This window comes from Aspergillus vadensis (genome assembly GCF_003184925.1).
Source record: "Aspergillus vadensis CBS 113365 unplaced genomic scaffold BO88scaffold_6, whole genome shotgun sequence".
Taxonomy (NCBI): domain Eukaryota; kingdom Fungi; phylum Ascomycota; class Eurotiomycetes; order Eurotiales; family Aspergillaceae; genus Aspergillus; species Aspergillus vadensis.
Window position 1 is genome coordinate 784,370 of NW_020292044.1, and position 14,385 is coordinate 798,754.

Sequence of the window (14,385 nt, forward strand, 5' to 3'; positions counted from 1 at the left end):
AAATTTCATGATTCAGATTCCATTCATTATGGCATGTTGACCGTCAGTGTTTAGGCGTGCTTCTGGAGGAAGTCCAGTGCGGTCCGGTATCCCCGCTCGTACTCCTTGCGCACCTGCTCATCCTCGAGGTTGGAGCGAGCAGCCATCCATCCGTGGATCTGGGTGGAGAAGGTCTCGACATAGTTGGCCTGCTGCAGGTTGGCACCGAATGCCTCGACATCCTTGGGGTTCTCGTCCTTGGAGGCCAGCACCGCCATGGGGATGTTGACACTCTTGGCATCGTTGGGGTCGAGCATCGCCGGGTGGCATTGCACTGCCGCCTTGAACAGCTTGTTATCCTGACCAGACGCCAAGGTCGTGATCTTGCCTCCCCAGCAGTAACCCAGGATCGACCAGGACTGGAAGCTGCCGCCAGCAGCGAGCTTGTTGGCCTCGGAGACAATGGAGGGAATTTTTGGCAGGTTTGCGGGAGGAGCAGCCTTGGTTTGGAAGAAGTTACCCAACTTCTGCTTGTGGTCGTCGGTCTGAGGGGGGAACCAGGTGATGTCGGCCGGCTCGCCCTGGAAGAAGTCGGGGATGAAGACGCGATACTTTTGCTCGCTCGCGGTGGCCAGGATGTCGGCACCCTGGATGGTCTGGGGGAAGAAACCGAAAATGTCTGAAAGTCATTGCAAATCTTAGCATGGGTGGTAGGCAGGTTGGGAACGGGTCTATCATACCGTAGATGACGAGGATGGCCTTGGTAGCGGATTCGGGGCCGGTGACGTCTGGGTAGAGAATTAGTTGGTCCTTTCTGATCAAGTGTGTTTGACCTACAAGTCTTCAAGCCATTGATGGTCTTGTATTCGCCCTTGCCCTGGTAGCCCTGGGCCACGATCGGGGGGATGCTGGTGACGGTGAGCATGAAGGACAAGCCATTGACAGGGCATTACTCACGAGCAACAGGCCTTATTGACACCAGACATGGCTGTAGAGGAACAGTGAAGGGGGCGCACGATACGACTAGAGAGGGGTGTAACGGGGGTCAGGAAGGACCTTCTGAGAGGGAGAGTCAGAAGCTGTCTGGAGAACATGTTAGAGACACAGGCGGATAGCGGACGCACAGGGAGAATGAGACGGATGAGTTGGGTTGGGTGAGGGATGGATGGATGGATGAGAATTGAAGAAGAGGAGGAAGGGGAGGAAAAGACGACAACAGGGTTAAATGAAGCTGGGGAAAGAAAAGAGCCGAGATGCGAGGCCGACACACAGTAGCAACTTGGAGGAGTCGCATTTAGCAGTGAAGCTACCCCACCTGCCCTCGACGTCATCCGAATTCATCCCCGCCAATCCCGATTTCGCCCGGATTTCCCTTCTTCCCCTTTCCCAGGGTCTGAAGTTCGTATCAAATCACTTGGACTGTGTCGAATATCGTTATGATGGGCCTTTACAGAGCTTCAATTCTAGCATATTGGAAAATAGCATTTTGCATATGCGGGGAATAGCCTGGACCGGGCTGAGCATTGATACGCCTGTCAGCCCCACCATTACCATTCCTTGGGACCATTCGTGAATCTTCTCACGCCCACTACTACAGCCATTTCCCAAGATAAATCTCATTCACTTTTCCGAATGAACCATCTCTTAATATTTGAACAAATAAATCATGGTTTGGGAGACATGCTTGCAAGCGAGGTCAATCCCGACCGGAAGCTAAACAATGCGGTCCATGGTAAGGATTGATCTTTAAGTATACCTTCGCAACTACAACCATCCTGACACTCTCAACTACTTCATATTATTGTCGATTGTTCAAAGATGCTTGGTGTTGGTGTGTGGCTACTAAGATATATAATCACCTTATCATTTCCATATTTTCCACGAACTTTGGCTGAAATGCAGTATTACTTGTTTGAAGTCTATATAAATAATCCCTCAGTGTCCTCGTCATGCCTTGGTAATACTACCCTTAAGCTTCAATGCAGAGTAGGAGCAGACTACTATTCTCATTCTCCCATTGAACGAGCGTATAAAATGACTGTGAAAGATAGTAGCGTGCGATTCCACTGCTCACGGTCCATACAGAATATCCCGTCAGCTTTACCATCCCCCTTGCTGTGTGCACCAAGGTGTCGAGACTTCCGGAAACGGAAAGGAATGCCATAGGAGCAGCCAGACACCGCTCCTCTATACTCATTAAGTGCATGGCCATGTGGTTCATACTAGTCATTCGCCACCTACAGAAGTAACTCTCATTTTGCATGACCACCAAATTTGGATTGTTACACTGCATCCAAAAAGTAGAGCGTGATGCATACTTAGGCCACTAATAACTGCGGTCGCCACATTCCAGGTTCCTCTTAGGGCCTACTCGCTTATCAGGACATAATCAAGCACGGTGCTGGCATGCATAATGTGGGCTGCCTCATATAAGACTCAGTCTGTCTTTCATGTCTACAATCTATTGTATATGTCTCTCCTACTAAGTAATATAAAGATTGGAGATCTTCTATAACCAGCATTTTGCGATATGCCACACAGTGTGGTTATGACATGACAATAACACGCTTTTCTTCATCTTGCCCTCATATAAGGTACCTCCGAAGATTTGCCTTGATGACCATGGTACTATTTTAAATCTATGTGCCAACAAAAAAGGCCTATCAATGAGTCCAGCTATCAGGGCTGACATTCCAGCCTTGCGTTGAAGCTAATCTCGTGCTGGAAACTGCATTGTAGATCATGTCAATGTCTGACTTCTCAGCAGTATCATTTGCTAGCCATCAATTGATCGACTTTGTCTTTGAAGCCAGTCGGCTTAGAGGATATATTCTATGGTGCCAGAAACAATCGGCCAGTTATCATGTCATGTTCTTAAGCGTATCTCCTCGATTCACCTCACAGTCTGGGTCTGCAGCAGAAATTTCACTACTAAAATGCTACTATATGCTACTGCATGTAAATGCCGGTTAATCTATGCACTACTAATTCTCATCCCGGTATCGGCATTGTTGCAGCAGCCAAGCCGGCCATTCTGCCTCTAAATCTTGGTATCCAAGAATAAGTACATGTATGGATATTGATGTTACACCTGGCATGGCCGATAAGGAACTTTACTGAACAAGAAACCTTGAATCATATATGACTACTGGTTTCAATGTATACTTTGCAGCACACATTTAAGATCATTGCCATCCTTGAAACGCAAGGGATTATACAGCGAAGCCTATAGGACTAAGCGCATATATCACTGCACATGATCAGATAACGGACATACAATTATTCACAAAAAGATAGATTCAATACTCTGAATACTACTTGTTACTTAAACGTCTCTATAATCTCGCAAATCACCTCATTCCGACCAAGTAATCAACATCCCATCCGATCCACTCACTAGTGCTATCACCACTCCTCCAAGAAGCACGCCTTCTTACCCCCCATTGACACCACCCGTGCTGATCCCCACACCGCACAGACAATTCAAGCTTCATCCTGCCATCCAGTCACATTGAACAGATAGGCAGGAAGAATAGACTCACCTTCCGGAGATTTACACGACACATGCAGCTGCAGGAAGATGCAGTAGATAGGCAGTTGTCACGTAATACAAGGAATGCTATGGTGACATCGACGTCTCCAAGCATCGGCCAACGCATTGTAGATATATCAAGGGTCTCATCACTCATTGACTTATACTATACAAATTCAAACTATACACATGAGCATCACAATGTTCGCAAATAAGAGATTCCCCAGGATACGATGGTTCTCGCCAGACGACTCACCATCGGAACGACGTCTCCTCTTGAAACTCGACCTTCTCATTGTTCCGTATGCTTTTCTTGCCTACTGGACGAAGTATATCGATCAGGCAAATATCAGTCAGTTCTTCTTACCCCTTCCCCCACACCCACAGACATGTATTCCCAGCTGGAGCAAGAAATCAACAATACTGATGTCTACCAACAGACAATGCCTACGTCTCTGGAATGGAGCAATCCCTCAACCTCCAAGGAAATGACCTCGTCAACCTGCAAACCATATACACCGTTGGTGCCGTCCTGGGTCAACTTCCATTTGCTTACCTGTTCACCAAATACCCCATCTCGTACCTGATCCCGGGGATGGACTTGCTCTGGGGAGTATTCACTCTGTTGCAATACCGCGCTACTTCGTATGAAGAGATGATGGCATATCGCTTTCTAGTAGGGTGGTTCGAGGTACATCCCAACCCATACCCCTATCCCCATTCCACTTAATAACCGACATTGCACAGGCTGCCTTCTTCCCCGGAATGCACTACATCTTCGGTACCTCTAACCCATCAACACCACCCTCCAAGAAGTACTAACACCTCCAGGCTCATGGTACCAAAGCCACGAAATCGCCCGGCGCGGGGGCTTCTTCTACCTCGGCCTAACACTCGGCACTCTAACCGCAAGTTTCATCCAAGCGGGAGCATCCGCGCAACTCGACGGAGTCAACGGCCTCGCCGGATGGCGATGGATGTACATAATATGCGCGGTGATCACCATCCCCGTCGGGATCCTAGGCTTCATAGTCCTCCCCGGGACGCCGGACAAACCAAACCGAATCGTGCTCAGCAAATCGGACATCCAACTCGTCCGAACCCGGCTACAGAAAGCCGGACACGGGGTCCAGGAATCAAGCGTCTCATGGAAGACCTGTGCGCGTGTACTACGGAACTGGAAGCCCTGGGCCCTGCTGTGCGTGGACATTTTCTTCTGGAACGCGTGCGTGCAAACCAACACGGGTGGGTATCTTCTCTGGTTGAAGAGTCTGAATCGGTACTCGACTAGTAAAGTCAACGAGTTGTTTGCGATCGCGCCCGGGCTGGGTATGTTTTACACTCTGTTGGTGTGCTTCGCGTCGGATTTGGTCTTGGGGCCGGCGTGGGCGATTACGCTGGCGCATGTGTGGAATATCATTGGTCTGGTGATTCAGGTTATTTGGGATGTGCCGGAGTCGGCGCTGTGGTTTGCGTTCTCGACGATGTACTCGTCTGTGGCTATGTCGAGTGTGTTGATGGGGTGGATTAATAGTGAGATACGGCATTCGCCAGATGAGAGGGCGATTGTTTTGATTGTGTTAAATACGATTGCGCAGTCTACGACGGCGTGGACGCCGCTGTTGGTGTTTCCGACGGTCGAGGGGCCGAGGTTCACAAAGGGGTATTCGTTCGTGCTTGCTTGTGCGATCTGCTTGATTGTGTCGGCGCACGTTACGAGGTACTTTATCTCGAGAGAGTACGTCTGCTTCGATACTTGCGGTTTGGGTGATGCTAATGTGTCTAGGGATCGCGCGATAGCTGCTAGTGATGAGGACTCGGGGGCTTCTCGAGACGAGCGCGAGTCTGGATCTGCCGTCGTGCAGGTTGCACGGCCTAAGACCGAGTATAGGTATACTGATGGGGAAGGGATAGACGTCAAGTGAAGAAAGAGGGGATGGAATTAGTCAATTAGACGTTCGGGATAAAGTGAGCCATCTTATCTAGCTGTCACGCAATATACCTGCATATGGTGTATATTTAGCATCCACTACCGTCCGGCACCGGAGCACAGTGTCTCATAGAAAGACTAGAACTGTGTCGCGCATGATGCGGGGAAAATGGCGAATTTGTATCCTGCATGTCCATCCCACTGATAACACGCTTGCGCCATGGCAACATCTGATGGCGGGATTGGTGAGGGGCTCACACCACACCAGGCTATATCACTGCTACACTCCAATGAATGTAGTCAACAAATACATCAATCTCAGACACAATGGGCGACATCAGTACAGACACCAGCCAAAATGGCAAGAAGCAGATCCTGCTCAATGCCTTTGACATGTCCACCGTGGGCCATCTGTCCCCAGGACAATGGAAGGTGAGAATCCCCAAGCAACATCCATTGCTACTATACTGACATGACACATCCAGAACCCAGCCGACAAGTCAGCCACAAAGCGCAAGCTAGACTACTGGATCAACCTAGCCAAGCTTCTCGAGCGCGGAGGCATCAACGCCCTGTTCCTGGCCGACACATACGGCGGATACGACACGTACGAAGGCAAACTAGACGAATGCATCCGACGTGCAGCGCAGTGGCCCGTCACTGATCCGACAATTGTACGTCGCTCCTACACCCATTGCAAGATGTATACTGACAGGCTGAACAGCCCATCTCCGCCATGGCAGCCGTGACCAAGAACCTCGCGTTCGGGATCACAGCCTCGACCTCTTTCGAGCCACCATTCCTCCTGGCGAAGCGCTTCTCCACGCTAGACCATCTCACCAACGGCCGCATCGGATGGAACATCGTGACCTCGTGGAAGAAAGCAGCCTTTAAGGCCATTGGTCTTGACACGCCTATTGAGCACGACGAGCGATACCGCCAAGCCGACGAGTACCTGCGCGTGCTATACAAGTATGTCCCCATACCTTCCATCCCCCTATACCCTCCCTCATCCACTAATATGAATCATGCAACAGACTCTGGGAATCCTCCTGGGCGCCGGACGCCCTCAACCCGGACCCAGAGAACGACAGCTACGTCGACCCGGACAAGGTTCGCCAGATCAACCACAAGGGAAAATACTTCACCCTGAACACGCGCCACATCGTGGACCCATCCCCGCAACGGACCCCGTTCCTCTTCCAAGCTGGCACCTCAGCAGCGGGGTCTTCCTTCGCGGCGACACACGCCGAAGCGATCTTCGTCTCGAGCCACTCGCCCACCGTCCTGCGGCCCAAGATCGCCAACATCCGACGTCTAGCCGCTGAACAGGGGCGGGATCCATCGTCGATCAAGTTCTTCGCGACGTTCACGCCGATCATCGGACGGACGGACGAGGAAGCGCGCGCGAAGTATGAAGAAGTGAAGAAGTACGCGTCTGTGATTGGGGGACTGGTGTTGTTCAGCGGGTGGACGGGGATCGATATTAGTCGGATCCCGATTGATCAGGATATCACGGCGGCGGATTCGTTAGAGGCGCATAAGGTCACGAGTCAGTTGGATGCGTTTACCACCACGAGTGAGGACGTGCCGCGGTGGACGCCGCGGGTCGTGGCGGAGAAGGCGGCCATTGGGGGGTTAGGGCCTGTTGCGGTGGGGAGTGCGGAGAGGGTAGCGGATGAGATGGAACGGTGGGTGAGGGAGGCGGATCTGGATGGGTTTAATTTGGGGTATGTGACTACTCCGGGGACTTTTGAGGATGTGGTGGAATTGTTGGTGCCGGAGTTGAGAAGGAGAGGGCTGTATCCTGATGCTGTTGCGGATGAGGATGAGGAGGAAGGGTTGACGGCGAGAGAGAAGGTGTATGGACGGGGACAGAGGGAGTTGAGAGCGGATCATCCGGGGAGTAAGTACAAGTATGATGTTTATGTTGAGGATGATGAAGCAGCCTAGTAGTCTATTCACATAGCCACATACAGTGATTAGTTACTGGGATAGATCCTGTGACTACAAATAAACTACCACAATCCAAAGCCACCACAGCGCCGCAGCCTTCAATCCCAGTTTACCAACTTACTTTCCCCAGTCTAATTTCACCACTAAACATCCCCCTTCCCTGACCCTTCATGTTCCACCCAGCATAGCAAGCATAGCAAGCATGGCAAGGCATGGCATGGCATGTGTATGTGTCCAGCCTAACCCAACTAACCTAACCCAAGTAATCCTTCCTCTCTGATCTTCCCCGCCCCCAGCATTCCTCCCTAACCACAAATGCCAAGCATGCATGAGTCTAGACTGGTCTGGACTTTTTTTTTCCCACCCCCAAATTCTCACTAGCTTAGAATGCGAATTACTTTTCTTCTTTTATTTAGGTTTCTCCTTCGGCCGGTAGAGTCAAGCGAGAGAGAGAGAAAAAAAAGAGAGACATTAGGCTTGCAGTAGCGATGCAGCGATCTCGTGATCGATCGATTAATGCAGCAGTGGTGTGAGTTCCGTGCCGGATTTAGATTTGTTTATTTAGTTAGTTAGTTAATTTAGTTTATTTTAGTCCGTATTGGTGTATGGTATGGTACGGTATTTATTTATTGATGTTGTCTATACGTATTTGATGGTGGAATATATAATGATAATTGATTGATGAGGGTTTTCTTGCCAAGCTGCCAAGCTCGTACAGAGGGAGATGATATATCTAGTATCTATTCATGATTGGGAGTCTTGGTGTGCTTGGCAGGTATCCTTACACGGATAGTATAGTATACTTGGTAGTGAGGTGATAGATTATTGTTTTCTAATGGGTTAGATCTTCAGTATGTATAGACTGTAGATAGATGATATGGTGCTGGTAGGGAGCGGAGGCGGTGTGCACTCTGATAAGTAATCATCTGAAACATGCAGGTAGTAGTAGATGCTTTTGTTAATACATGATCAGAGTGGCGATAAGTGTTGCCAATGGTATATTATCAGCTATATATGGGTTTGCAGTGGATAGTATGGTGGATAAGTAGTAGGGACTGGGGAAGATGTGCATATGTGGCTACTACTATTATAAGGAGTGTCCGTCTACAACAAGCGTCGGAGATACTAACATTATGATAGTATCAAGTGGATGTCAGAATACTACACAAGCAGCACAGCATAAATATATATAATAAAGCAACACAGGTATCGCCACACAACAATTTGAGGAGAAATCCCCAACACCCTACTCTAATTTAGACATCCTCCTAATACCATATGAAATAATATATAACTAGTGTTTACTGTCTCTGTCAGAGTAGCACACCCACTAGATACTTTATCGGACCGACTCGACTCGACTCAAATCGGAAGTCGGAATACGATAGTCCGAGATCAATATGAATATCAAGCCTACAGTAGTAATCATATGTATTGCCACACAGACATACACACACGCATAATCTAGGAATAGAAACATTGATAACAAAGCGAGCAAGACACTACTACTACATCATATACTCCGTACCTCCCTCGGGCTGACTCGGAGATACCTCCTATTATAATAGTAGCTCCCACTGTATAACAAAGCCACTTATAGTGTGCACAAACCAGGGCTCCATTCATTCATTCAATCACTGCAGTCAGTGCACTTCAATTCAGGGGAACCAAACCCCGACCGACCGATCAGGCCCGTTATCATCTCTCTCTCTCTCTCTTCCCTTAACATGTGAATTTTCTTCATCTACTCATGCCTAGGTTGTATCTGCGTATAGTATCATCCAGACACCGCACTAATAATGTATACAACCCCTTACTAAGATCTAAACGATGTCACGGGGTCAATGCAACAATACCTCCTATAACACTCCTGATAAGTATATATACAACGAACGGAATACTGCCCCCTCTCCCCATAAGGCCAAGCCAAGCCAATCCGTACGACAGATACCATGCTACTTAAGTATACTAGCTAGCTAGATCAAGCTTCCTGCAGCACTGGCTCGGGCTTTTCGCCATGGCGCTCGGATGATTAGGCGAGCTAGTCTAGGCATGGGGAGAGACTAATACTAGTTAGTTGGCTAGGGTAGGGTAGTGGCGAATCGCTTACTTGCTTGATTGCTCGGGATCCGGGGTTTGATTGTAATGTATGTAAGTAGACTGCGTGAGGGAAAAAGAGGAAAGAAAAAGAGAAGTGGAGCGGACGGAGCATTGGCTGACATGCATGGATAGTGTGTATGTATGTATGTATGTGACTAGTTGGGTAAGTGGTGTGTCGGTAAGATAACCGGGGAGATGGTTGTAGTTAGTGATGGGGTGGGAGGGTGAATAGGGGGGTTTAGTGAGTGGCATGGATGTACTAAGTAAGAGGGGATGATCACCTGGTCGGTAGGTAAGTCGTTTATCGCGCATTGACTGACTGACTGACTGACTGAATGACTGACTGACGCCTTGCATGAGGGAAGATACTGACTGACCATGCGATGGTGCTTGCTTACTTGAGGTGTGTATGATTGTATGAGTGTATCGTACTAAGATGAATCAGGAGTAAGCTCCTGAAGGATGCGAGGCTAGCTAGCTAGCCTTCTTTGCATCAAAATAGCTCATTTACCCATCATCAATGGGTAAGTATTTACCTAGGAATGATCATCCCCAGGCGAGTCATTCTCTTCAGAGGGCATGTCCCACTCCGAGATAACTGACTAATGACCACCTACAAATAGTTAACTATTCTTCTAGACCGCAACTTCACTTCATCCACAGTAAATCTATATGATCAAAGTACACTACTCAACAATGAGCGATTAAGAAATATACTTTACTTACTTTCTAGACTTACTTACTTTACTTTACTTGAATTGACCCGTCAGGAAAGATACAAACAAATAAACAACTCCCTTAGGCTACTAGCTACGTTGCATCCCGCCGGATGGCGTAAGGTTCCTAAACTGAATCCGCTTCAAGCTTTCCGGACGGAGTCTGAGCTCGAGCCTCTTCCCTTCCCTTCTCTTTTCTTCTTTCTTTGACGTTTGTTGTTGTGCCATTGAAGATGGAAATGGGGGAATCCTGTTTTGTAGTGGTGATGGTGGTGGTGGCTTATGACTTGAGCTCTAAGGTAGAGTGGGTTGTTAGTATGATCTAAAAGGCTTGAATCTTTAAGCATATCCCGCATATCCCGAATTCAGGTGATGAGTGCATGCAATACGTGTTGGCGTTTTCTGAGGCTTAAGGCCGATTGCAATAGACTTTAATAGATAGAGTTGTGGTGGAATTGAACACAGCAAGGCTTGCCCTGTCATTTACAGTTGCCGCCGCTAGTCAGTCACCCATGGCTCCCTTGGTTTCGGGAACATATCTTAGAATTGTGTATGCGATTTGGTGTATAAACTTCGTTGGTACTTATGTCTACGCTGAATCTTTAAGATTACTGTACGCTAATAAAAACTTCCATAACTGAGTTCGCCACTCCACAAGCTGAGTGGTTAATGTGTCAGCCCGCGACATCTGATACACTCCATGTGTAACCTGCAAACTGTGATATCTCTCCTATCCTCCCCTCCCGTATTTTAAGTTCGGTTGATGATTCACCTCGTCCGTTACAATCCACCTATCAGCAGCGACACACCTGCGCAGCCAAGCCTGATGTGTAGGTAAATCATGTTCGCTGGTTTAGCGCGAATAAGAACCTCTCTTGGCCCCCTTTCCCCCCCCAGCCGGAACGAAAAGTATAAAACTAGGTTGACAGCAAGGTTAGCAGACGGGCGCAAGGAACACCGTGACAAGAGCGATAGCTATGAGCCTATCACATGTTGTCAATCCCGGTCGGGTTGACGACGCCATCTCACTTAGTACCTCGTAGATATTATCGAAGTAAACTGAGTCTGTCATGGTCGGAAAGGTATCAACGGCAGCACGTAATCTACTCTAGTCATTGTCGCGGTGGTAAGTACGGTGTGGAATCTGCCGGCTGCTGCTATCTCCTATCTATCTCCTAGCTTGCAGACGGATAACGTCCGAGCAGACCCTTTTCGAGGCCAATGCACACTAGCAGCTCTCCTGAGCGGCTAGGAAGACTACCGGTTGATTTAGTGGATATCTAGTCAGAGTCATTGCTAGTTCATTACGTTGAGTCGGCAGTTAGTTCTCCTGGCTATAATCTCGCAGGCTCTACGCTGCGATTGCGACTGAATGAAGGGGGCAAAAAAGACTGGTCATAAAGATGTGCTTGATCGACGATGCACATATCACATTGGCTACAAGTTGACCCATCGAACCCCCCTGTCTGTGTAGGTTGCACCAAGTTGCACAGGAGGAGCTTCCGGGCAGGGTTGTTTGCCCGGACCGGGGGGACTAGATTTTTGTTCGTAATGGCAAGGAGACACCCCCTTGCGAGACACAGCCGAGAGGGTACAGCATGGCATGGCATGGCATGGCGTAGCATGCGTACGGAGGATAAAATGGGATGACTGGCTGGAAATGGTGTCGAGATGGAGGGATGGATGAAAGACAGTTTGCTTGGTGATTATTAATGCGTCTGTCACCGTGGCCGCCACCGCCCTCGATCTCCCGACCCCTAAAACCCCCGCCAATACCGACAGGCTGGTGCTGGCCGCACCTCCCGTCGGGAAAGGCTAGAGATGGTGGACCGTTAGGTTCCAGGGAGAGGAGGCCAAGCTTGTGATTTCCGGCGCCTCTTTGTTTGCGCGGTCTGGTCACGCACTACCCAGGACATGGGGGGAAGAGGAGGAGGAAGAGGAGGAGGTGAACCCAGCCCAAGGAGGAAGTAGCCTCCTCCTCCAGTAGGTAAGTACCTTGGACGGGGGGCCCTTATTTAGCGGTAATCCTAGGCCGGGGAGAGGTTCGTTGATAGGTAGGTCTGGTCAATCCACGGATCCTTCTCGTCTGGCAACCTTCCGAGGGAACCAATGACTGCGGTGGTTGGCATCTAGTCCACGGGGCTTGCATATGCGTTTCTTCAGCGGATTGATTTGAAACCCGACTGTTGACACCCATCGCGGATGGCGGTGATTAAGGTTGACCTGGTTGACGAAGCCATGCTGAAGCCATCCGAGGCTATCCATACGTGAAGTACATAACAAGCGGATACAACACCAATACCCAGCATACAGATAAGCTTAGCATCTAGAAAGTGTAGTTTGTTGATCAAGTTCTCTGGAATCCTCAGAATGAACAGAACCGAGTAAGTGACCGAGGGAGTGTAGGTGTACAGCTTGCGCGTGTCAAGCAAGACTGGCGTCTGAATGGCCGGCTATCTTGTCCCAAGATGCAGGCCGACCAGCCAGGCAAGTCAGGTGGGGCATCACGGAGGGAGAGTCGACGCTAACGCCCGGATGGGGATAGTGGGCCACACCCGAAGCCCGAGCCAGCCAGTGCAGACTCTCTTCCAAGGCGCTAGTACCGAGCGTATCGACGCTGTACCACCTGGGTAAACACAAACAGAGCAGGTAAAATATTCATACCGACGGTCTGCATGGGAGTAATAACTCAGACTAAGACCCAGTAGTAAGTAGTTAGATAGATGCTACTAGTTACGGAGTAGTGTACTGAATACTGAGTACTGAGTAAGTATGTATACTGCCAGACACGGACCTATCCACCAATCAGTAGCGCTGGTCCAAGATTGGCGAAACTTTGGTCAGGCCAGTCCCTGCCTATCGCTTGGTTCTTCCTCCCCCGGGGGGAATGAATGAATGAGTGCAGCACGGTAGGGTGGATGGCCCGCAAGACTGACTGACAAGTGCCAACAACCCTATCGTTGGTCGGTCCAATATGCGCTCGTATTGGAAGTTGGGGGGGATCCTCGGAGGAATGGGACAGATTGATTGGAATCTCATCCTCTAGCGATTCAAACGATCGGGGGGACTGCCCCCGTCAGAGCCAGGGTCCCAGGAGAAAGAACAGGTGACCTTGGCCGTGGAATGGAAGAAGCGGACCAGGGACCGTTTGCCTTTGACGGAGAATGGGTTTTTCTGCGCAAGTGCATTGGGATGAGGGCCGGGACGCAAGTGTCCGTGCGAGCAGAGCAGGGCCCAGGCCAGAGCAGTCGATGGCCGACGGATACGAGGTACCAGAAAAACAAAAAAAACATCAACCGTGGATCAAAAACCACCTTTCCCTTTGGGTCCCGATATTGTTTCATCCAAATCTGTGAGCATTTCAATTAGTGATATCTTTATCTTGTATCAGCAGGTCATTGGATACCATACTGGGACATCTTCCCCCCAGGACGTAGAATGTTCCATTGGTGGATCTCCCCGTCGAGCTATACCCTAGTAATTCTCCGTACATCGGCCGGTCGTGGGCTGCTCTGCTAAGAATAATCTATGTTCTCCCCCAGCTGCCAGCTAATTATTGCCGATTATATTTCTAATAATTATGATTTCCAAGAATTATGATGCTTACCAGCAATGAGGGACCGCCATGGCTTTCTTCCTGCTTCCCCTCCCCATCCTCTCGCCCCGACCCGATCAGCCTCAGCTGTGTCCTCCACCGCCCGGCATCTGTCATGCATTCCTCGACGCAAGGAGCAACGATCGCTTGCCTGCCCCTTTTCGGGTCCCCCGTGCTTTGCTTTTTCGATTCTTTTTTTTTTGTTCGTTTGGTATTTTGATTTTTGATTATTTGGTTTGGTGTTGATTGCTGCCGGACCACGTCGATTGGCCATGGCGTGTCCTCCGTGAATGGCCTGTTCGCTGGCCCTCTTTTGCTCCTGCTTTCTGTTCGGCCCCTCTTCTCCCCTGGTGCCCTGGGAGATGAACCCTGGGTGGACGCGTCTCTATCCGTGCCATCATTCTGATCGTTGTTAATTCTCCCGACCATCCACCGTCGATCTGGAGAAACCACTCCCCTCCTTTTCCCCCTTCCCCTCGTCTGTGATCGCTACCCCCGACGCAGAGGGCTAAGCTTATTCTAAACTCCACCAAACAGGGCAAAACAGTGGCCAGCATTCCCTGCTGGGTCGGGGTGG

The 14,385-nt window shown here is 49.6% G+C and overlaps 6 protein-coding genes across 6 annotated transcripts; 2 read left to right on the forward strand and 4 right to left on the reverse strand.

Moving 5' to 3' along the window:
* Positions 1-50: 50 nt before the first annotated feature.
* BO88DRAFT_335871 (dienelactone hydrolase family protein) lies at positions 51-965 on the reverse strand (the record flags this gene model as incomplete). Its single annotated transcript, XM_025702873.1, has 4 exons — positions 51-658; positions 720-767; positions 817-887; positions 937-965. The coding sequence occupies 4 exons, from the start codon at positions 963-965 to the stop codon at positions 51-53; spliced, it is 756 nt and encodes a 251-aa protein (XP_025564961.1).
* A 2,747-nt stretch (positions 966-3,712) lies between these two features.
* Positions 3,713-5,436, forward strand: BO88DRAFT_451845 (putative MFS transporter Seo1; the record flags this gene model as incomplete). The annotated part of the gene is made up of 5 exons (XM_025710660.1): positions 3,713-3,863; positions 3,952-4,202; positions 4,259-4,292; positions 4,343-5,249; positions 5,298-5,436. The coding sequence occupies 5 exons, from the start codon at positions 3,713-3,715 to the stop codon at positions 5,434-5,436; spliced, it is 1,482 nt and encodes a 493-aa protein (XP_025564962.1).
* Positions 5,437-5,447: 11 nt separating this feature from the next.
* BO88DRAFT_384801 (xenobiotic compound monooxygenase, DszA family) lies at positions 5,448-7,394 on the forward strand (the record flags this gene model as incomplete). The annotated part of the gene is made up of 4 exons (XM_025704718.1): positions 5,448-5,873; positions 5,927-6,115; positions 6,166-6,413; positions 6,479-7,394. The coding sequence occupies exons 1-4, from the start codon at positions 5,769-5,771 to the stop codon at positions 7,392-7,394; spliced, it is 1,458 nt and encodes a 485-aa protein (XP_025564963.1). The 5' UTR covers positions 5,448-5,768.
* Positions 7,395-10,307: 2,913 nt separating this feature from the next.
* BO88DRAFT_246637 (uncharacterized protein) lies at positions 10,308-10,730 on the reverse strand. Its single transcript, XM_025702180.1, has one exon. It carries the CDS (start codon positions 10,567-10,569, stop codon positions 10,357-10,359), a length of 213 nt encoding a protein of 70 aa, XP_025564964.1. The 5' UTR covers positions 10,570-10,730; the 3' UTR covers positions 10,308-10,356.
* A 2,391-nt stretch (positions 10,731-13,121) lies between these two features.
* On the reverse strand, positions 13,122-13,758 carry BO88DRAFT_246650 (uncharacterized protein). Its single transcript, XM_025702181.1, has 2 exons — positions 13,625-13,758; positions 13,122-13,563 (listed from the first exon to the last, which is right to left on the reverse strand). Exons 1-2 carry the CDS (start codon positions 13,658-13,660, stop codon positions 13,264-13,266), a joined length of 336 nt encoding a protein of 111 aa, XP_025564965.1. The 5' UTR covers positions 13,661-13,758; the 3' UTR covers positions 13,122-13,263.
* Positions 13,675-14,328, reverse strand: BO88DRAFT_246653 (uncharacterized protein). The gene has a single exon (XM_025702182.1). It carries the CDS (start codon positions 14,235-14,237, stop codon positions 13,785-13,787), a length of 453 nt encoding a protein of 150 aa, XP_025564966.1. The 5' UTR covers positions 14,238-14,328; the 3' UTR covers positions 13,675-13,784.
* Between the last annotated feature and the right edge of the window lie 57 nt (positions 14,329-14,385).